The sequence below is a fragment of the Labrus bergylta genome, chromosome 23 (genome assembly GCF_963930695.1).
Source record: "Labrus bergylta chromosome 23, fLabBer1.1, whole genome shotgun sequence".
Lineage (NCBI taxonomy): Eukaryota > Metazoa > Chordata > Actinopteri > Labriformes > Labridae > Labrus > Labrus bergylta.
The window spans coordinates 6,321,832-6,345,661 of NC_089217.1; the positions used below are offsets into that span (position 1 = coordinate 6,321,832).

General features: G+C 39.3%; 1 protein-coding gene across 5 annotated transcripts; it reads left to right on the forward strand.

Moving 5' to 3' along the window:
• Positions 1-5,711: 5,711 nt before the first annotated feature.
• impdh1b (IMP (inosine 5'-monophosphate) dehydrogenase 1b) lies at positions 5,712-23,824 on the forward strand. 5 transcript variants are annotated; one of them, XM_065951178.1, is made up of 16 exons: positions 5,712-6,220; positions 11,572-11,670; positions 11,846-11,926; positions 14,952-15,000; positions 17,267-17,368; positions 17,475-17,549; positions 17,938-18,144; positions 18,251-18,338; positions 18,429-18,628; positions 18,863-18,953; positions 19,727-19,822; positions 20,240-20,383; positions 20,561-20,705; positions 20,800-20,943; positions 21,032-21,115; positions 21,757-23,824. In XM_065951178.1, the coding sequence occupies exons 1-16, from the start codon at positions 6,000-6,002 to the stop codon at positions 21,776-21,778; spliced, it is 1,848 nt and encodes a 615-aa protein (XP_065807250.1). In that variant the 5' UTR covers positions 5,712-5,999; the 3' UTR covers positions 21,779-23,824. The 5 variants fall into 5 exon arrangements, with proteins under 5 accessions (XP_065807250.1, XP_065807251.1, XP_065807252.1 ...); XM_065951179.1 differs by having other exon boundaries at positions 5,713-6,220; positions 11,849-11,926; XM_020652589.3 differs by lacking the exon at positions 5,712-6,220 and adding an exon at positions 9,713-9,960.
• The last annotated feature ends 6 nt before the right edge of the window (positions 23,825-23,830 follow it).

The window sequence follows — 23,830 nt, forward strand, 5'->3', positions numbered from 1 at the left end:
AAATTTTATGTATATTTTTCCTCGTCAAGGCAACGGCGATCTGTAAATAGTTTGTATGTTTGATGACGCTGTCTTGGGTTTCAGCTCATGTGTATAAGCAGCATGTAAAATTTCTATAAAAAGTTGATCACAAAAAAAATCATAGTTTGTGTCCTCAAGCTATAACAGTATAGTAAAGTATTGAGTTCAACAGATCACAATACAATAGGATACAGTACAATCCAATACCATATACACGATGATATGATAAGATATCCTGTGATTCAATATGATACGATGATACAACACAATATAATACCATAGCAGAGCATAGGATGATATGAAACGATACAGTACGATATGATACCGATGATATGTTAAGATATAATACCATAAGATAATGCTGTACGATACGGTACGCTACGATATGACAAGACAACATGTCATAAAAAGAACGCAGAAAAAAGTGTGGATTAAGCAACAGAGTCTGATGCTCTGTTGAGGGGTCACACAGCAGTCGCAGGATACAAACGTCATAAACCACTTCCCACTCGCTTGCGGTGAATTTTTGCTGAATATTACCTGCTGCATGCTCACATCAGCTCACGATGACTTTACATCAATCAATCAATCAAACAATCAATCAATCTTTATTTCTAGAGCACATTTAAAACAACCTTGATTGACCAAAGTGCTGTACAAGCGTAAAAAATACAATGTAAAAACAACAAGTAAAATCACATGTAGAATGCAGCACAATAAAAACACAATAAATAGGAACATGAATAAAATTTTAAAATGATCAGTTTAGTAGTGGGCTGCAGGAAATACATAGTTAATGTTTTGGCTGTTAGCATTTACACATGCAGCTCAACCCAAAGCTTTCAGGAAGTTGTCAGGAGTTTTGTACATATAGCTTTGGATTCTCTATGGCATAGCTACACTTGTTCAGACAAATATCTATCCTTTACACTGCGGAAACATGTACAGAGAAAAATACTAACAAATGGAAAGCAAACTTTGGCAGATTCCCTCTTCTTCTTAACTTTAAAGAGACAAGGGTGAACGTTTGTAAGTGTCTAATTATCAGAGAAAAACGTTTTTATAATAAAATGTAAAGACACCTGTTATTAATATGAATATGAATATTGGGGGGTGGAAATGAAAATACATTGTAGACATTGTACATTGTGTTACTAGTTTGTCTAATAAATAGAATAGAATTGGCTGAAATTAATTTACTTTCAGAGACAGAAAGCAGAGACAGAGTAGTGAGCACACATTTGGAACAGAAACAGGTAGATGTGGAAAAAATCACGCTAACCCAAAGAAACAGGATGTATGTGGTGTCTGTTTAAGAGAAATGTACTATAATGTAAGTTTAGCATTGAATTTTAAGGATAAATGTCATTTAGTTCTTCATTTAACTCGGTATGGGGACTCACACAGCAAAGGCCCAGTCATCTGTGTTCACAAAAGAAGATCTGAAACAACCAGCTGAACTGCATCCTCAGATCTCAGAAAACAAAGGAGGGAAGGGAGTCGACAGATCTCTGATGTCATTTGGGCCGAGGCCATTTAGAGCTTTAATTGGGTCAATTAAACTATGAAAGAAGTTCTTTACTTTCATGCTTTGGTTAAAATTATTCAGACAGACGATGAATTGAACTGCTTCAAAATGACAAAGCATCAAAACAAATAGAAATCCGGTGATCAGTAAAAAGATTGAAAATGTTTTACTCAGACTGAACAAATAAAAACATATCAAACTGTAGCACTGCAGTGGCTATGGACATGCTGGATATGAAGAGTCTGACTTCCTCTGTGCAGGTGTAAAATATATTATCACACATGAAAAAGGAAGAGATCTAAACCTTAAGAAATCCCTGACTCAGGTTCATATAAAGTATAAGTGCAATAACACATTGTCCCACTAGATGTCAGTGTGTGACACTAAAGAGCTCAGAGTAGGTCTGACGTGGCTTAGAGAGCACTCCTGCTTTACAGCACCTTAACAGGAGGTCAAATGTAAAACGTTGGGCTTTAACTTGACCTTATACTGTGTATTTATGATTCATAGCATCATAATTTCTTTTTGAATAGTTACTGTAGGAAGAGTAAAGATAAACTAATAACTAAGCACATTTCTATTCAAACAACCTAAACAATGGGAGGACCCAGAAAATGAGGCAGCTACGCGGAAATGGAATTCAACCATCATTCATTTTTTATTAACTTCACCTGTTTTTTATTTCTGTTTGGCATGTGAAAATGTGTTATCCAAAAGAGTTCTGTTGTATCATAAGTCATACAGCAGGGGTCATCAACTGCATGTGTACAGGGGTCAGCTTTCTTCTTGACAGACACTGTAGGGGACTTTAAAAACAGCTTGAACATAACCTTGACAGCTGTCAAGCCCAATGTGAGGAAGTTGGTGTCACCTAATGCAAGTATATCTCAGCCTTGGGATTTTATGTTTATTGTGTAATCACCCCGGTTAATTTATATTCTGGGGGCCGGATGGGAAGCATTTGGGGGCGCCGGATTGATGATCAGTTGATAATCTCTGTTATACAGTATTCAATTGTATTGTAGGCCTACTGTTTCAAGGTAAATATCTGAATGAGTCACATCAGTAAAATAGAAATAATGATACTAATAATGGCTGCATTCTATTTAAGGGTGTCTGTTTTAGAGTACAGGTTTCATGCATGCTTGCAGATGACCTAGTGGTCAGGTTGCACTCCATGTACGGAGGCTATAGTCCTCATAGTGGGTAGTCCTGGCTCCAGTCCAACCTGTGGCTCCTTTCCTGCATGTCATCCCCCACTCGCTCTCTCTGGTTTCCTACTCTATCCACTGTCCTGTCAAATAAAGGCAAAAAGCCCCAAATTAAATCTTTTTTAAGAATGCATACTTGCACTAATGGCCTACAGGAACAAAGACGTCTTTAATGATTGAAGGTGGATTTAAAAAGTTTGATTATGCAATCAAGTCTGACAAATTGAATGTGTCTATATTTAACCTGTATGTCTGTTTAAGGGTTTGGCAAAACAGTAAGTGAGTATATGGAACATGTACATATACCTATTTGAAACATGTATCTTGTATTTTTATATAGATTTTTTCATTTAATTTAAAGAACTGGAGTACTGGTTGGTTATTTACGTGGGGCTTTGATGAATCAGCATCGATGTTCTTTGTACCCGAGTAATGTGTGTGACCGGGTACATGCACAGAGGACAGGCGATGGTCGCTGACAGAGACCAAACTCCAGATGTTGAAATATTATAAGTTCATACTGTACAATTTTACTACTGCTACTTCTGCTCTGCATTAGTTGATTCACCCCATTTTCTTTCTTGTAAGTAAAAGTATGAAAGTAATATTTAGAGATCTGCAGCAATCGCAGTAAAATAAATCTATAAAAGGCGAAATTAAAAAATGATTAACTGTCACTACAAATTATACTTTTACGGGACAATAAACCTGTTGTATGAAAAAAAAATCAGATACCTTCCTTAAAAAGAGGCGTGCACCCTATCATGTTCGTGTGACCTAATATTAGTTGCGGCTCGACTGTAGACTAATCTGAGAGATGATATAATCAGTAGACACACACACACACTTGCTCACTCTCACACTCACACTGAAAATAGTTTGGAATGGTTACCCTTCTGTTAAATCTCATGACTCTGATTTGTCTCAGGCAGTCAATGAGCATCCACACTGTGCACATGACGTTCATAATAATTAATGCAATTGAACGAGAGGACAAAGCATAGCCTGAGGACATGCACACGAGAGTTAAGGAGTGTTATCCACTTTATTGAGTCAAATATAAACAATTTCATCCCATACATGTAGGTTGCGTTATTCTTAGAGGAATCTTAAATCCCCTCGTCAATCAACATTATATACTTTGTACTAAAAGGCAGATGTTGCTTGTCGTCCTTCATTGTGTGGGGTGAGGGGTTGACGTTACCATGTGTTTACGATGAATGCAAGTTGTAAGTTGGAAACTTCTTAAAGCCTCAGAGCACAGGCTAAGAGGATTTTCCATCTTAACCACTCACCAACTGTCACAAACAGTCAGTCACCTGGAGGTGATCCCTGTGATGAGGTAACTGCCCTCGTGTGTGTGTGTGTGTGTGTGTGTGTGTGTGTGTGTGTGTGTGTGTGTGTGTGTGTGTGTGTGTGTGTGGAGAGGGAATCCTTTCCACTAAACTGGATACACATTTCACACAAAGAAACTAAAATAAAACAGCCTGTTAAATTGCTCTAAACATACATTCTGTATATGTACATTCAACTAAAAAACATGTGTTAAAAATCATTTTCTGATGTAGACAACAACAGACTTTCACATAACAGGGACAGTGCTGTGTGTAAAAACACTATCTGCAGACTACTGGGAACATCCTTTAAAAGGAAATCATTCCAAACCCAGTAATTATGTAACGCTCAAACACTATGGTGCAAAATTCCCTCAGCAGCTTCAAAGAACAAGTACACGTTATGTTAGACTGTGGGTCTAACCTTGGACTCTGACGTTTTTTGGGGAAAAGGAGCGGGTACACCAAAGCCTATTTTTTATACAAACCCCTTATGTGTTGCCTGTTTTACTCACGTTAGATTGGAAACTAAAATGTATGATAAAGCCTGCATAAAGGATAACAAGCTATACATATCAGCTATGGACATGCATCCATACTTTTGATGACTCTGTCTTTCTGTGATAATGAGTCATTTCCAAAGTTTACTTAAGATCTCAACGTATTTAATTTGTATCCCCCGAGTTGCAAAGGCACAAAACAACATAGAAATAGGCTTAACTCATTAGTGTGAGCAAACGGCAACGTGGCATGTGTTGGTCAAGCACAGTGGCCAGCAAATTGTTTTTTAGAACCGTCAAAATATGATCCATTAATCACGAGAAGACGAGGTGTCTTATTTTAAGATAATGAGATACATTATTATTTTCTAATGGGAAAAACAGATTTGTTGTCCTGGGATAACAAGATAAACAAGCTGAGGTGTCAAGAAAAACAACTGACACGTGACTCATCATCACAGGGAAAAACAAGAGTTGTTGTCTCGGAATAACGAGATGAATATGTCAAGATCTCAAGAAAACAACCGCAAATTACTCGTATCACAGGAAAAATGGAGTAAATAAAATGTATGGATGCATAAATGAAACACTCCTGCGCAGAAAGTATGTTGTGTTTGCCGATTGTGATTTGGTTTAGCTAGAGCCCACGATATAACTGAAACATTACAGTGATGATCCTGTTCTTCTCTCTTTGCACAGAGCTTATTTCTAGTCCTGTTCACTCTAAATCTGCTTTGTGAAAGGGCCGCTGATAGAAAGCGGGATTAACCCATACATAGAGAGCAGGCAAGACATAAAGAGAGCTTCATGGAGCACTCAGCAGGACAACACCACTCACTCCTTTCAACTTGTGCAGAAACGCTCTGGGCTATGACTGCTTTATCCAACATGTGAGTACAGTGCAGGGCAATTCTAACCCTGTGAAAAAATCCTCCTGCAACGTTTCAAAGACAGCACAACAACGCTCCTCTGCTGGCATCATATCCAAGGTGACACCCTCTCAGTGGGAGAATCTCCTTGGCGACGCCCTCTCCTACTGACACGCCTAGAGGTGGCTGGTGCCTTTTTGTAGGCAGGTGCATCCTGTGAGAGGGCAAAAAGGAGTCGCCTCACACCGCTCTCTTTTTTTCTTCGTCTGTGGGAACACCTATGCTGCTCCGCATCTAGTCTGGGAGGCAGGCAACGAAACCCAGATAAGAGTATTGAGGAGAAGAAAAAAAGTTGTTTTTGCAAATTGTAACGCCTCAGCTTTTGCTAAACTTGAAGTTCATGTAAATTCAGGGAAAAAAGAAGTCCGGCATGTAACCTTAAACTGCTGGATACTTTTTCTGACTTTAAAAAAATCAGTTTAAGAAGCTGTAAAAAAAAAGGCTCACTGGATTCCAAGACTGACCTTGATCAGACGATGGAGGGGTACGGTTATGAACACTTTGGTGCAGATGGATCAAGTGGAAGCCAGCAGGTGAATTATCACTCAGTGGTGGGAGAGACTCAGCCACAGCGTACCAGTGTTTCACCTCGGGAGGGTGAGCTTTATGTTCGGCAAACCTCCCACGGCCATGGACACGAAACTGCAGCCCAGCGATACAGTGCCACGCGCATCCAGGCCGGTTTAGGCCCAGAGAGGTGAGTTTTCTGGGAAGATGTCAAACTTTTCTTTTATTTGAACATTTTAACAGCATGTGTCAGAAACGGGTATTAAAACTATTTGATTGACACAGATTTTTTTTATTTTCTGAAAGTGTCAGAGCTGTGAAGAAAATCCAACAAATGTTGAAAACATTTTTAGTATTCAAGGACAGATGATGGGTCTTGGCTGAAAAATGGTACAGGTGCAAATACAAATACAATACTTCAAATATACTCTGCAGAAAAAAGAAAAAGAAGAATAGCACAAAAGTTTAAAGCCTTAAAAAGATATTATCTAATGTGAAATAAAATGACAAACTGACTTCACTTTCACTGGCCTTGCTGTCATGAGGCAGCACATGTAAATCAGTGTACTGCAGTGGGGTCAGTTTACACTCTTCATTCAGATCAGTTTGCAAATGCCCTTGAGGTTCAATCCCCTGCACAGGACGACACACTTCATTTTTGTTTGAAGGCTCTCTAGATAATACTTTTGGCGCGTGAGCAGATGGCAAATCAACAAAATATGACTTATCTTGAGTCGTCAGGTGCTATTTTTAACACGGCCCCCCTATGTCCCCTCGTGTGCACAGACAGTCCTGCGATGCAACGTGAAGGCTGCAGGGAGGATAAACAAGGCCGAATCAAGCGCTCAGAATAGCTACAGTGCATAAAGGAACCACTGACCCATATCTGCGATGACCCACATTTAATTGGACACAAACACAGAGTGTGAAATGGATCCCCTGAGTCACCTTGGCAGACATATCTAGAAAGTTAAGATTAATATAGAACAAGTGAGGACTTCAAGCTCATCTGCTTACAGGGTGGTTCTTCATATCATTCTGTAAGTGGAGCATTGGCTTAGCTGCAGCTTGATAATTTGAACACACACACACATACTGAATTAACTATTCCATGCATCTGCAAACATTACCTTTACAGTTCAACTTAAATAAACAGACTCTTATCTTTATCATGCATGGCTAAGACTGCCAAAGTTGAAGGTGATGGCAAAATAAATAAACTCTACAATCCCAACTCTGGATCCTGTTTTATAACTTTGGACAGCTGTTTCTATTACACCATCTTCAGCAGCTCCATTGCATAGAATATCTGTTTCAAATAAGGATTGGTTTATTATAAAATGCAAGTTTATATAAAATGATCAGCCAGAAGACTGATTACCAGACTTGTCATTGAAATAGACAGCTAGATTATACTTTTTGGCATTCACACAACAATCCTTCTTCATAGTGGGTCATATTATTTTCTGTGTCATGAAGTCGTAAAAGAGGCAATGACAGGCATATTTTCACCCGCGTGAAAAAGCAGCAAAGCAACTCGTGCCAACTATTGGTCCCACCGGCAGCTCGATGACGAGAGCAGCATGCTGACATTGTGTCGAGTAATGTGAATGTGCAGGAGTGTGACGTGCTTCCAGGAAAAGCACAGTGTGTGTCTGAATGTGTGGTTTTATGCGGTTTATCTGTGCCAGGTAGTAAAAGGGCTTTCTAGAACTTATTTTCTGTAGGCACAAGGAGAGTGCACTGAGAACTTTTTTTTCCTTACATAATACTGCTAAATAAATACAACTTTGCTCATTAGATTTCACAGGAAAATCAGGAGCTAAGCTATAGAATGTAATAATTCTCTGTAATGACCTCAGCGACCTTATATTTTATGAGTATGGGCTTATTAAAACATGCTTTGTTTTCATAATCCACTTTTAAGCAATAACAAACACATGCAAAATTTGGGATGCACACATTTTTGGTTCTTGCTGTATCCACATTTTTAATCTTTATAAAATTAAGTATCAAAAAACAGTAAATTGAATCTAAATTAATTTATGTTTTCCACCTATAGTTAAGATGTGTATGTCGATAAGAAGCTGCCTGACCTGTGGTGTGTTACATGCTGTTTCTCTGCACAGCTCTGAGGACCGATCATGTGAATAAAACGTGGTCGCTCTTGGCTTTTCATTACACTTAATCCAGTTTAGATGATTGGCATGTGACCAAAAATTCAGACAGTGCTGCTTAAATTTAACAAGAAACTTATTTTGGTTAAGTAAGTTTAAGATGTGGAAGATTTGATTTTAGGAAAGCAGTCAATGTACCCATCTGCATCGGACAATATTTATGAGGAATTTGCAAAGCGACATGCAAACAACACATGAGGACATACTTTATTAAATACCACTAAAATACGTTATTGCAAAGACAAGGGATTAACCATAAAAACTGGATCCATTTGCTTTATGAAAGAAAATGTGTAACTGACTAAGCAATTTGAAAAGAACTTCTCAGGTCCTAAAATCCTGCATTCAAAGTGTTACTCAAGCAAAAGTTTCAAAGTACAATCAAATAAAAGTACTGCGCTACCGCAGGTCTTTCATTCCATCTGCCATCAGACTGTTTTTTAATAACAATAACTCTTTCCAGTATAGATACTGTGTAATTTTCCATTATTGTATTTTTTTATTTAACTGATCTAAATATGTTTAGGTGATTAATATTATATGTTATATGTTTAATATTTTTAACTTCTATTTTTTATTTTTAATAATTATATTCCCATCTCCTGTTTTCTTGAGCTGCTGTAATGCAAAATTTTCCCCCATGGGGGATCAATAAAGTTTATCTTTACCTTTATCTTTAATAGGATTGCCCCTTAGACTGTTAAGATATGTTTTTTGCAATACTGTTTTTGCAGAAATTTATTAGTGTTGCCTATCTAGGTTGTATGGAAGCCCCAAAAAATAAAAATGAAAATAATAAAGTCATAATAATGAGATACAAAATCAAAATTATGAGATAAAAAGTCAAAATTATGAGATAAAAAGTCATAATAATGAGATAAGTCAAAATTATGAGATAAAAAGTCATAATAATGAGATATAAAGTAATAATAATGAGATAAAAAGTCAAAATTATGAGATATAAAGTCATAATAATGAGATAAAAAGTCAAAATTATGAGATAAAAAGTCATAATAATGAGATAAAAAGTCAAAATTATGAGATAAAAAGTCATAATAATGAGATAAGTCAAAATTATGAGATAAAAAGTCAAAATTATGAAATATAAAGTCATAATAATTAGATAAGTCAAAATAATGAGATGAAAAGATGAAATTACGAGACTTTTTATTTATTTTTTACTGGCGGAAAAGGGCTTCCATAAGGTTGTCTTATTTAAGCCATAAAAAAAAAACTGTGTGTAGGAATGTGTTATTAATAGGCATGGTCAATATAGTTGGTTGTGCAAAGTCACAATCTGAAAAGTCCTTCTTAACTACTGAACAGTTTAATGTGTGCAGTGGAGTAAACATTACATATCACGCATGCATTCATAAAAAGCCACTTCAGCGGGCCCACACCTTGAGTAAATATTACTTCACTTTCTATCTCTGTTAACATTATCAACACTGACCTGGTCCAGGCAGAGGGTTAAACCCGCCTCTGCGATGAGAAGGGGATGTGACGCTGCTTCTGCTACATAACACCAACACGCACTGTCTGCTGCGACAGGCGACCACTTCTGATTCACTTTGCTGCTGACCTGCACTTTGACGTCTTGGGAAGCCACGATCGACCACTTTTTCTTCTTCGACATAGAAGGAAGCACTGTGTCTCGTCTATCTTCGATTCTTTTAGCCCCTCGACGTCTGTAGACTCACAGCTGGAAAGTTGCTTCCCTTTTTTGGCCAACGTGGGCATCAGCTCCATAAAGGTAGCTCGCTAACTGTACTCGGCACCGTGGGGGGGGATGGCTTTTACACTTGCAACATCGTTCACACATCGTTGAACATATCACGCATGTGAATGGCGAAATAGGTGCTTTTAAGTGTCGTGATTGTTTGACATCGGTAGAGTCTGAAATAAGCGAGAGGCTAATGCTAAATGCTAACACGCTCCCCACATGGAGGCGCAGCGTTTACGTAGCCAGTGCGCAGCGCAAGTCTGACCTGCAAAAAGAAAGTTCGGCTGCAATGCACATTATCGGATTATTATTATTATTATTATTATTACAAATACATCAGGTTTATTAACGCCTAGTATTGCAGATGAGACCTTGTTGTTTATGTCTGTCAAATCTTAAATGTGTTCATTAAATTGAAATGTAGTGGCTGGAACATTGTCAATTACATGACGTCACAGTAGTCGCTTAGCTACAGTATCATTCTGCTGCTGGCATGACGACCAGTTTCCTCCCTACACCAAACTCCATTAATATTTTTGCGAAATTTCTTTTTCCGATGTCCTGTGAAGTAAGTGTTAGTGGTTAGAGCAATATTTAAGGTCTCATTGTGAATGGGAAGAGCCACTCGTCAATTCGGCGTTAATATTTAACTCTCAAAAGGGGATTTGGTGCACTATAATTAGACTCTAAAAATAGCATCTAGTCCATTTTGAGTGTGGGCCTAATGTGTGGTGACTATAAATATTAACCGACTCTAAAAATGATCATGTGGTTGTTTCTAAATGCCAGTTGGTGGTGAAGTGGGCTTTTGAGGGAGGGGTGGATTTTACAGCAGTATGGTTGCAGCTCTGCTGTAAAAAAAACAAAAAAAACAACAACCAGGACAGCAGGTCTTATCTGAAATAACATTTTGTGAGCCGTGTACGTGCAGAGCAGCCAGCTAATGTTTGATAATGTAATGTAGGTCACAGGCGCTAGGTGAGACATTTTGAGGACATTGTGCTCGTCATTAACCATCGTTTACATTAAAATGCATTTGCATAAACCTGTAAAAAAATAAATAAAATGGAAACAAGTAGCTGCAGCTTTGCTAAAGCGCCTCAATTATATGTTAGTGGGCCACCCGGCCATATTTCACATGCGGTCGTGTGAGGACTACGACACTGTTTTCATTTAGCTTGAGTGCTCAATTCACGCCTTGGAAATATTATTTCAATTTCTCAGAAGCAAAGACTGAAATTAGGCTCTTTTCTGATTCCCTGCGCAAAATTAAAACATTTTGGGCTTGATGTTTTTTCAATGTGATTATGGTATTTTCTTTTACCGCCCGTTATTTGACCAAATAAGAGGCAAAAAAACAAGTTATCTTCTAAATTGTGTGCAAAAAAAATATTAGTTATGAGAGCTTGCTTTGACAAGCAGAGGAAGCGGTCGCATCTTGCACTTGCCACGCATGCGCATTGACTTGGAGTCTGGCTGGATAATGTTGACGTTGCTGTGGTTATGTCTTCCTGTGAGAAGATCACTTAAGCTCTACCTGCAGAGTGGATGTCTAGCATCTCCTGTGTTCAGTTAAACATGTGTATCTGAGTCTCAGGGCTGTACTAATGATTGAATTTGCATTTTATTGTCATTTGGCAGCATGGCGGATTACTTAATCAGTGGTGGCACAGGCTACGTGCCCGAGGATGGACTTTCGGCTCAGCAGCTCTTCTCGATTGGAGACGGCCTTACATACAAGTAAGTTTCCCCCAAATCAAAAAAAAAACCTTTATTTTATTAATTAGAAAATCAAAGTAAAAAGTAATGAGATTCATTTAAAATAAGGCGCCTAATTTTAAAACCTCACCCATGCGCAGTAGTGGGTGAAGTGTACGCAGCAGTGCATTGTAATGGCCAACACATTTTGAACCAGCAGATCTGACCAACAGTGCGTTGTCTCCGATGGTCATACGGCTGAAGAGCTATGCTCTAAAGGAGATGGGTTGACTTACAAGTGAGTAAAACAGTCATCTTTAAACTGTTTTTAAACTGTCCTGTTCAAAATCCTTTGTCTCTCCGAATAGGAAATTCATAAGGAGGAAGCAAATGACTGTCCATCTTAAAAAAAAAAAAAAAAAAACTGACTGAAACAATCCATGCAAAAATCTCAATCTGATGTCGTTAAAGTGCATGGATGCTGAAGATTCATGAAAGGCTTGTTTGAATGCTCAACCTGATCTTGGTCATGGGGATCAAATTTGCTTCCTGTGCTAAATAACTGCATTATTAACTTCATCTAACCATCAAAGTGCACAACCTGTCCTGTGAATGCAGCACGCGTGACAGAACAGCTTGTGCTCTTTCTTATAAAGTACTAATCAAGCACTCATTTTTCACTTCTTACTTAACTTCAATCTGCTCTACTTTGAATTCTGCTGACAAACAAGACCATTTAAGTACTTAAACTCAACATTCTTTGACAAATGATTTTCTTCACTTATCCCTGTCATCATCCTTTTTGTTTCTAACTTAAGCATTGTGAAACTTAATTGTAGTGGTTGTTGGGCAGGGAAAAGCAGCACAGCATGTTCTCTTCTGTAACTTTCTCCTAAATCCATCAGTGCTGTACCCCTTCAATATGTTTGCTACAGTACCTAACAACCACTTCAATCGATGCTTAAGATGACACACACTGCACTATCATCTCCACAACAGAATCCATTGAAATGAATCAATCTTAGTCGTAGAGATGATCAGCTGAAAGTTCACAGATTCTTTGCTCTAACCGTGCTGCCCCTGCTTAAAGAATGTAATCGAATAGAAAAGGTAATTGTGTTTGAGTGTGTCCGCGTGTGATTGAATAACCTTTCCACAATGTAATGAGGTACATCACGGTCAAAGCACAGTTTGCACACATGATAGCCTGAATTGACATCATGTGGGTATCAGGAGGAATTAGGGCAGCGGGTTCGGTTGGAGGACGAAAGAGTCATCTGTCCTCGGTCTCACCCCCTCCCAACCGATGTGTAATCAATACAGAATATTGTGGGGAGGGTTTGCCTTCTTTTGAAAGATTTCAGGGGAAAGGGTTTGGAATTTTTGAGCCCTTTCCATACATACTGTTGTCATAGATACATTCATGACTTAATCAAAACCTATATACTTTACCATGAAACTTATTTGACACTGAATTTTAGAATACGCTGCAAAATATCTCTACTGCACAGAAATGTCTTAGTGAGAAAAAAAAAAACAGCTTCCTGCACTATAGAGACCTTTAAGCATGTGCAGAAATCATATTCCTGCCATGATTGGGAACTTTTTCCATGTACATGTTCTTTCTTTTCTAACTCCATAATGCTACCAACACCCAGGAAATGGCTTTGAAAGTGCAGTGTCATGAGTTAATGTCAGACTGAGATTTGTAAGCTGTTAACTAAACATTAGGACTGAACTGCATTTTATAAATGAGGACAAAGACTACAAAGTTCCTTCTGATCAAATGTAATTGTTCCACTTTTGCAAACAGGTTTTACCATGAAAAGCCCCAAACGCAAGACAGTTGGCAAGCACAAAACCACTCATTGTGAATCATAATTAAAGTAATTTATGTCAGACATCATAGGGCTGGCAAGGGAGCAAATACTTCTGATTCGCAGATCCAGCGTAGTATTTCCACTCCTGCTGCTTACAATAGTTTGATAATAGGGTTCTGCCGACACTAACCATTTAAAGTGACATGACTCAGACTTTCACATGCTTGAGATTGAATTTGTTCAACTTGAAGGAGAATGTGCAAAACGCTGGATGCCACACCCTCACAAGCTGCGACATGGAGCAGGTATCTGCAACAGCAGAGGGAGACCGGTTGTGGCTTTAAAACACTCCCGCTCGGCTTCATACATTTGTCTACATTTAACATTCAAATTAAAACCATAATAATGCATCAACGAGCCAGTGTTTTCTTTACAATCCAAAGCTAACAATGACCCTGAGTCAATAGATCCAGCCTGTGTGCTGCAGCAGAGGTTTGCGGCTGCTGCTAATTGCTAGCAGATGTCTGCCTGGGCTTCATGCTTGTGTTTCATGTTGATGTTTGTGGGTGTTTGGGCTCTAAAGTGAAGGGACTCCTCCCTCCGCTGTGTCCCATGTAGTGTAACTATTTCAGTTCTTCACCACACCCATCCTGAGGCACACATGTTTGTTAGCAAAACAGTTCTCCTTCTCTCATGTAGCCTCGGTTGTTTCCACCTGTGCTGCTCAAAATCGTACCTGTTTCTCATTCACCCAGAGTTTCCTCCTACATCCACACAACATACAAAGCTCCCCTTCTGTCCTTCACTCCCCATCTGCTGCCTGGTTTTTTTTCACACCCTTCTGCAAAAAAAAAAACCCCCACTAAATATTCAGACTGTGGTTGGAAAACAAGCACACCATTCCTGTGTGTAGCTCTTGGTTCTGCACACATTTTGTTCTACCTCTCCTTAGAGGAGCTGTGAAAGGTCAACTGCAGCTTTATTTATTTATTCTTTACCAACACACAGCTACACTCAGTGTCTGCACACAGCCACTCAGAGAAACTCTGGGAACCATGAAGGGACGTAAAGGCAGATTCAACATAAGCTGCAGGCTCTAAACTTTTGCATGTTAGTTGAAATAGTTTCACAGAATGAGTGGACAGATGGTTTACGACCTAAGAGAAACTAATGAATAAAATGTCTCTAAAACATTTCACCAAGACACTTTGCAAAGTATTTATATACTCAAAATTGATGTTTTATTCCCCCCGATTATTCATGTTTACCCCGTTTTTCTTCAAATATAATCACCTTTAAAACTGGAATCACAGTTTGATCCAGACTGTTCACAAATCGAGAAAACATCCTCATTCCTCTGCTCTTCTTGGCAAAAATGTAAAGAATGTATTGTTTGTTTAAACCCGAGGAACTCTTCTGATCCTGGCATTGTAATGCAATGTAAGTATGAACTTTCATTGCCTACATCGGCCCCTTATCTTGCACCTTGTTTATGTCTTTCAGTGACTTCCTGATTCTCCCTGGCTTCATCGACTTTACCTCAGACGAAGTGGTGAGTACAGCAACGTGTGTTAAAATATTTAAAACACAATTTAAGGCTTTTGTGATGGTTGGTTTAAAAAAAAAAACAACAAAAAAAAACAGAGGTACAGCTTTGTCCACAGTGGGTGTCAAAATAGACCCAAACCAAAAGCTGCCCTTAGTAGCTTTAAAGCACAAAAAGTGCAGCAAGTTGTGTTATTGCTTCCAAAGTGTGTTGCTCTTTAGTATCAAAAGTCAGTTAAGACTTGGAAAGTTATATTTTGGAACAAGCAAACCATGTCTTAGTTTCTTCCACACTGATCCAGAATAAATATACAACGTAGCATCGACTGCATTTTAAACTGCCATCTTTTTTACAATGGAGTCTTACAACCTCCTCTACTATAGACCTCAGCGTCATTTCTCAACCGCATCTTTCACAAAAATAGTCTTGTTTTGCCTGTTTAAAGTCGACCGCGTCACTTCTTTTTTTTTTTTTCCCCTGAAGCCTCACTATTTTTGCCCAATGTGGTCACCCGCTGGCGGCTCCCTTGCCCTTGTGTTTACACTAGTGTCTGCTCGGCTGCTCATCCATCTCTCTTAGTGGATGAGAGGAGAGTTAATCTCGGGGCTTTACGTGAAATCCCTCTCTTCTGCTCCGTCCATTTTAGAGGGTTTTAATCTAATTGATATCTCTAATCTCTCACTATTGCTCTCAGTGTTGCAGAGAGCTCTTATTGCAGATGTTTGTCTGCCTCACCGTGTTGTCATGGGTTGGTTGTCTCCACAGAGTCTAGTCTTGCCCTACTTTTTCCACAGGATAGTGAGCCTATTCAAGCTTGAATAACACAAATGCTTCCACATTTGGCCGCTGCTGCAACTCTCTACTGAATAGTTCAAGTTTACGCAGTGATATTGATCGATCGTACAGATATTGAGAGGATGTATAGGTGTTACAAAGAGGAACAACGTGTGCATCAAGCTGTTGTGGGAAATGCTTCAGGCGTGTGATGTTCTTGTCCTTTCCTAACCCTCAGTTGAATTTAGCAGGTGAGTGCAGTTGTGCTCAGTTATTGGCAAAGTGATGTAAGCTGCGTTCTTCTACCGTCAACATGAGTCCCGCCTGAGAAAAAGCTCCATAGTTTATGTCTGTCTCTGATAAAGGACTACAAGCTTGGACACCATAAGACTCATTTGCAGGTTTCCCATGTTTTAAGGAATGCCAGTGTTTTCACACACACAGCTGAAGATAACAAAATGTGGCGCTGGCTGTTGTGGGAATCAGATGTGAAAGTAGAATGTGACTGTTGTGTTTGTAATGGAGTGTTTCTGTCCCTGAGTGGAAGGACATTTTCATGTGCTGGGCGCTTTACTTCACTTGCAGATATTTTGCATAACAATGGAACATTAACTGATATTGTCAAGCTGAAAGTAGTAGTCGTATATTTGTTCTTTCAACTTGTCATGCACCCAAAGTTTGCCTCGCCCACATGGGTCTACGAGGCGCTAGGGAAACAAAGCGGACGAGAGCAACAGCATAATGAGAGAAAGATGTCAAATACAGGACAGTACATGTGAAACAATGACTCACTGGATATTGAAACAAGCTCCTCATGTTGAGCAGTAGTTATTACTTTAACAAATCAAACATTAAGTGCTCTCCCAGGATTGAACACTTAACTGAGCGAGCTGTAAGAAGAGAAAGAAAACATGTCTGACATTTTGCAGATAATCTGACATCTAAGAGTTTGCTGTATTAGTCAATAAATCACATTTATTTTATTCTCCACTTCTGCCAGATCTAGTTATGTTTAAATTACATTTTAACAGATCTATATATCAGTGTGCTCCTTCCCAGTATTTAGTGCTGCTTAACCAAAATGTCAAGTTCTCAAATTAAACAAGTAGCACACTCAAAGATCTTCAGCACAAAGATGCATTACCTCAATTTCAGCATTTTATCAAGAAATAGGACTAGATTGATTCTCTAGTGACGCCGACTAGGCAACAATTGAAGCATGTTTGTTTGACATGGCATGCTGCCTTCTACCTGTATTCACATTATTACTGAAGAAAATGAGCTCTTAAGTACCCTACAATAAGCCTTTAAATATGTGGTGGCCTGATACTTTCATTCATATATTTAGTGTTTATAAAACAGGCTGAAATGTCATAACCCTTCAAATACTTGTGCGACTGTGCAGTAGCTTGTTTATTCCAAATGAAGTATGCCCCCTGGTGGTACATGTGCAAAATATTTAAGACAAGCATGTGTTCTTCTCTCTTTTGTTTCTCAGGACCTGACATCAGCGCTGACCAGGAAGATCACATTGAAGACCCCCCTCATCTCTTCCCCCATGGACACGGTCACGGAGTCGGCCATGGCGATTGCTATGGCGGTAAGAGATCTCTTCTTTCCCAGAAATGATTTAAAAAAAAAAATAAAAAAAATGACAAGCATTGATTTAAACGACATGTACTCATTCTTGCTTTTGAATTTGGTAGCTAATGGGAGGCATTGGCATCATTCACCACAACTGCACACCGGAATTCCAGGCAAATGAGGTCCGCAAGGTCAAGGTAAGCTCATGTACAAAGATGGTTTTTTTTAATCTTCTGTGTGTTGTAGTAGTAATAGTAGTAGTGTGTTAATTGTCTTGTTGTTCCTCACTCTCTGAGGACTTAAGTCTTAACCTCAGACAACCTGATTTAACTCTCGCATGAACCACACCTCTGACCTGTTCTCTCATCTTGTCCCTGTTTAGGTTACGGTAATAGTCTTCCATCTGTGTGTGTTTTCTTTGTAACATGTGTTTTTGTTGTTTGTGCTTATTAATGTTAAATTACCTGTCCTTGTCCTGTGTGTGTGTGTGTGTGGGGGGGGGGGGGATTTCTGCTGCCTTTGCTGCTTTGCCCAAATGTAGGGAGAAAAGTGAGATGATAACTGTTGCTTTCTTTTGGTTTTCAGAGGTTTGAGCAGGGTTTCATCACAGACCCGGTCGTGATGAGTCCGCGACACACAGTCGGGGACGTGTTTGAGGCCAAAGTAAGGCATGGCTTCTCCGGTATTCCTGTCACGGAGACGGGCAAGATGGGCAGCAAGCTTGTGGGCATCGTCACCTCTAGAGACATCGACTTCCTCTCTGAAAAAGATCATGACAGACCCCTGGAAGAGGTGTGTATTTTCAGGTTTTTGAGAAACATAATGTCCAAGATTGATTCAAAAATAAAAGGGACCCATCATTCATGTTTTCTTTTTGCTTGTATCTTCTTATTTTAAGGCTATGACAAAGAGGGACGAGTTGGTTGTGGCTCCAGCTGGTGTAACACTGAAAGAAGCCAATGACATCCTGCAGCGCAGTAAAAAAGGTAAATGAAAGTTCATGTGTCACAGCAGCCGTTTGGTTTCTCACGTCATTTATTTTTTCCTAACCTCTCTTTCACTTCCTCTGCAACCAGGCAAGCTGCCCATTGTAAATAACAACGACGAGCTGGTGGCCATCATCGCCAGGACGGATTTAAAGAAGAACAGGGACTACCCGCTGGCCTCCAAAGACTCGCGCAAACAGCTGCTGTGTGGAGCCGCCATTGGAACCAGAGAGGACGACAAGTACAGACTGGACCTGCTGGTGCAGGCTGGGGTGGACGTCGTCGTACTGGTGGGTACCACAGTGATAGATGAATGTGGTTGAAGGTATATTTTACCGCTGGTGCCTGTACAGGAACTACTGTGAATGTCTAAACCGTCCATCTTTGACTGATGTGTGAATTTCATGGCTTAAAATACTTGAAATTGAAAACTTTATTTTATATAATTAATTGTTTATGACAGAAAACTTTTGTTCCTGCATATTGTACTTTAATCCCAACTGTTTTTGTGTTTGCCTCTGCAGGACTCTTCACAAGGAAACTCCGTGTATCAAATCAACATGATCAACTATATTAAACAGAAGTATCCAGAAATACAAGTGGCGGGTGGAAATGGTGAGTTTGTTGCCACAGAAAATACTCGGCCTCTTCAAGCTTCGGAATATTTTTTTACTGAGATTTTAAAAGAAAACTTCCACGACAAAATATGCGACTGGAAAAAAATGATTTTATTCAATTGAAAATCACAAAATGCTAACGATGCAGGCCCATTTTCAAATGTTTAACTACTAATCATGTAATGAATGTCCCGGGTTTCGGGGATCTGCAAAAACATATATACAGTATATAATTTAACCTTTCTACTCCTCAGCTAGCTGTGACTCAAATTCTGCATTTTAACAGCACAAAAAATCTGAATGCAACTAAATATCGTTAGATCCCACTATTGGTTAATAAGTTCCTCATGGACATGAGTGATATTTGAGTATGGCACCTATAGTTCCATCTTGTGGCTGTTTTTAAAAACACTCTTTTCATTTAATATTTCACAGTGAACAAATTCTGCAGAGTTTTACATAGAAGACTCTGAACAAGTCTGTACCCATGGATAGTTTGGCCTGTAGGTGGTGCTCAAGGTTTAATAACATTTTAGCAGCAGCTTGAAAGGGTCAAAGCGATTGCAGCGGTGGAAGCTCACAGCTGCCAGCTCTTACACTGCAATTTTTTACAAAATCTATTTTTGTTCTTGTATAATTTTGTATTTATACTTTGATTTTAAGCAAACACAGCCCTAAGTTGTTTTTGGAAACATTCTTTTTTTTTTAACAAAATGTAATAGATTTTGCACATTTTCTTACCACCTTTTTTTTCATTTTACCAACCTACAGTGGTTACAGCAGCCCAGGCCAAGAATCTGATTGATGCTGGTGTCGATGCACTGCGGGTCGGGATGGGCTGCGGCTCCATCTGCATCACACAGGAAGGTATTCACCCTGTTTTTACAAAGCCCTCTGTGAGTGAGCATGGTTAATTTAAAGGAGCATAAATCAGTCCTAGCTGTACCTGCTCTGTATCTGTCTACGTGAAAAAAAAAGGGCTATTGTTGCTAATGGTAACAGATACCCTGAGACCACTCCTAGTTGTCATGGTGATCTGCCAAGGCCCCATTCTTTGTTGCCATGGTGACAGGCCTTGCTCGTGCTCCCAGTGGGTCACGCACTCCAACAGGAACATGAGAGAGAAGATGCAGCAAGAGGATAATTTCTTTTTTTGTTTCTAATGAAATAATATTTTCATATGATAAGCTCCACTAATCACAAACCATGTTGCTATGTTAGGATGTCTGGTTTTTTGTTTTTGTTTTGCATGGCAGTCATGTCAGATATGTTTCAACCTTCTAGTCATGGCGTGCGGGCGGCCCCAGGGTACCTCGGTGTATAAGGTAGCAGAGTACGCCAGACGTTTTGGTGTTCCAGTCATTGCTGACGGCGGCATTCAGACTGTGGGTCACGTGGTGAAGGCTCTGTCTCTGGGAGCATCAACTGGTGAGATTTTAAAGGTCATGACGCACATACTTTAGTGTTGAATTGTAGAAAAATGTCATTATCTAATCATGTTTCATACAGCTTGGTAGAAAATATAAGCTTTTTTTGGAAACAACACTGTTTAAAACAACCCAGAGGAGGTAAGAATATAATTCCGTATTTTCTCTCCCACTCCAGTTATGATGGGCTCTTTGCTAGCGGCAACCACTGAGGCGCCGGGAGAGTACTTCTTCTCAGACGGTGTGCGGTTGAAGAAATACCGCGGTATGGGCTCCCTGGACGCCATGGAGAAGAGCACCAGCAGCCAGAAACGCTATTTCAGGTATGTGTAGTAATTAAAGGCCAAGATCCAAGATGTTGTTATCTCATTGTTACCATTCAGTTTGGAGGAAAATTGATTTGATGTGTTTCCACAGTGAGGGCGACAAGGTGAAGGTAGCTCAGGGTGTGTCGGGCTCGGTCCAGGACAAGGGCTCCATTCACAAGTTTGTACCGTACCTGATCGCCGGCATTCAGCACGGCTGCCAGGACATCGGCGCCAAGAGTCTCTCTGTCCTCCGGTGAGTAGTGTCTGTGTGAAACTATGTTTGTAATAAAGGTATTTAACTTAATGTGCCTGACATTTAACCATGATTCTGTGTTCCTCAGTTCAATGATGTACTCTGGAGAGCTGAAGTTTGAAAAGCGAACCATGTCTGCACAGGTGGAGGGAGGAGTTCATGGTCTTCATTCGTAAGTACCTAAGCTTTAAACCACTTGATACTAGACATGCAGTGTAGGGCGCAACTTATTCTGGAACAACAAAACAGTTATGTTAATATATTCTAACAGTAAATGTCTACTTCGTCCTCTGTCAGGGCCTTGCACAAACAATTATGATTTAAATGTAAACTACTACCAACCTTAAATGTTAGGAATACTGCAGTTGTGGTATTGTATTTGTCGTTTCCAAAAACAACCCAGAAAGGGAAGTGTGACTGAACCATAGAATCAGAAAAAACTTTTCTGTTTCGACAGTAAGGGCAGGTTATGTCATCTGACAGTCCTGAAAGTAGAAATAGAAACTTCAAATTGTGTTTTTTTTTTTTTTTGGTTGATTTTATAATCACGTTGCTCTTAATCAGCTTGGCTGTTCATCCTTTATCGCGTTAATATAATCAAACCTTGCAGAGGCCCTGATACGCATCAAGATCAGTATTTTTCCTTTGTCGATGAAGCTGCAAAAAAAAAGTGTCATGATCTTTAGTTATTCTTGTACAAGCTGCATGCTGTGAACTGGTAGATTAAATTTTAAAGCTGTCGTTGGTGTAGATATGGCCGCATCTAAACCAGAGCAAATACTTATTTTCCTCCGATTTTCTCTGCCTCCACAGTTACGAGAAGCGGCTTTACTGATCAGGAGGGGAGTCGGGGGGGGACAAAGTCCACTCCGTCGGTGCACGTGACACACCCAATCCAACAGTGACCAAATATTAAATCGCCACAACAACAAAAATCCGCACCACCCACTACACCCTCTCTGGCCTCCCCGACATCGTACCCACTGTTACACTCTCTCTGATCCAAGCCTGCTGCTTCGGGGAGAAAAGAGGCACCATGGTGAAGTGAGAAAACCTTCAAACTGACACCTTTCTTTCTGAACACCTGGGATTTTGCACTCAAGAAGGCGGCGCATCAGGGTTTTCCAGAACGACACAAACACCTTGTATCTTGAGTATGCATTCGATCCCACTTCTTTGCGTGCGTATGTTGATAGTAGTGAGATTGAATTGCGTGCGTGTTTGGTGAATGGAGGGTAGCGTGCGTCTGAGGCTCTAATGTTACAAATGTGTTTTGGGACAAAGGAAGTGAAGCTGCACTGGGATTATTTACCCTGTTTAAAGTAGTGAATCTGAAACAGCCATGGCGCAAAACCTATCAGCATATTTTGCGGATCTAAGCTTACCAGCTCTTCCCCGCCAGAAGCCTTTCACATCCCAGCTCTTAAACACACAAGTACTTGTGTGCAAACTACAAACACTTGTGTGTAAGTGCAGTGTGTCCACGTACTATTGCAATCTTACCTTTTTTTGTTTTTTCGCTTTACAATTCATCCCAGGTACATGCTGCTGAACATTCAGTTGCATTTTATTTTCAGCTCATGTTGTTTACCTCTTTAATGTGGATTCTGGAGTTTGAAATATTGCCATGATGTTCCAAAGACATCTTGAGCCAAATAGTTAATGTCCCATATCAGTGCATTGTGTTCATATGTTGAGCATGGAGGGGACCAATAGATAAAGATCAGGTATGTGAAATAGAAAAAAAAATGCATCAAATCAATCAAGAATAGTTCATGAAGAGGACAATTCCTCTGCCCATAATTTGAATACTTTTAAAAAAAAGACACACTTTATATTGAACTTGTATAGTCTTGGGGGCTTCAAATTGAGCATGAAGTGTTTTTGATATGCATGTTTGTTTTTTCACTAAGCCAAACCGGGCTGTATTTATATTCTGCTTTAGTGTAATTGCATACATACTGCCAAGTGTATTTACACTTCCTCTGACACTCTTCTTTTGAAACCAAATGTTTGCTCAACAATTTGCTTGTTACCTTCTCACTTTTCTCATTCCTGCGTCCTCAGCGTGGCATCAGTTCTCTTTTTTTTTTATTTCTGATTTCTTTCTTTTTACCAGAGATATGCCTTGAAACAGTGATGGATAAAAGCTGTACACGACAGCTCAGTTCTGTCTCCTCCTTTTCTTACTTTTAAACGGCACGCTTTGTTTCTTATCTTTTGGCTTATGTGAGAGTACGCTTTTCTAACATTTTCATATTGGATGTCCTTTTCTGCCAGGTGTACTTTTTTTTTTTTTTTTAAATAAGATGTCCCAGATTGTAAGAGTTGAGTTGCTTTCTATTGTGCTAATGTGTGTACTCTGCCCTGCACATGGTTCACTTGACTAACAAAAGCCTTGCAGTTGGACGAATTGCAAGAAAATGTACATGGAAAATATATGGAAAAATATATATGCCTATATTCCGTTGAAAATGACTGTTGCTTGTTTTCAGTTTCCCATTCAAAGAGAGAATTCAGGTTTAAATGTCTTATTTGTAAAGTCCTGAGTCATGTTTGTCCATCTATAAAGCTCAATTATAGTGTTCAATGGGAGATTAGGTTTACAGTTGTTTTTTTTTTTTATAGTGTTACACTTTTTGATTTCTTGTTCAGTACATTGCGAAGTAGCTACAGTTGCCAAGACACAATGGTAGCTTTGCAACCAAAACCTTAAGTAAAGGCTTTTTAGATGGATAGAAAAGACTCAGTATTCAATAAATTCATTTTGGACTTTTGACTAATATCACTTCAGAACTTGTTTACAGTTAAACACTCAAACAGAGGAAATGTTGCTTTTGCTGTTCAATATGGTAAAGAAGAATAAATACATCAAACTGTGTATGGT

Bases quoted from the DNA above. Each gene is read 5' to 3' on its own strand.
- impdh1b (XM_065951178.1), top strand. From the start codon at position 6,000: ATGGAGGGGTACGGTTATGAACACTTTGGTGCAGATGGATCAAGTGGA. The intron at 11,927-14,951 runs GTGAGTAAAACA...TATGTCTTTCAG, and splicing joins GGAGATGGGTTGACTTACAA to TGACTTCCTGATTCTCCCTG. The intron at 19,823-20,239 runs GTATTCACCCTG...TCAACCTTCTAG, and splicing joins CATCTGCATCACACAGGAAG to TCATGGCGTGCGGGCGGCCC.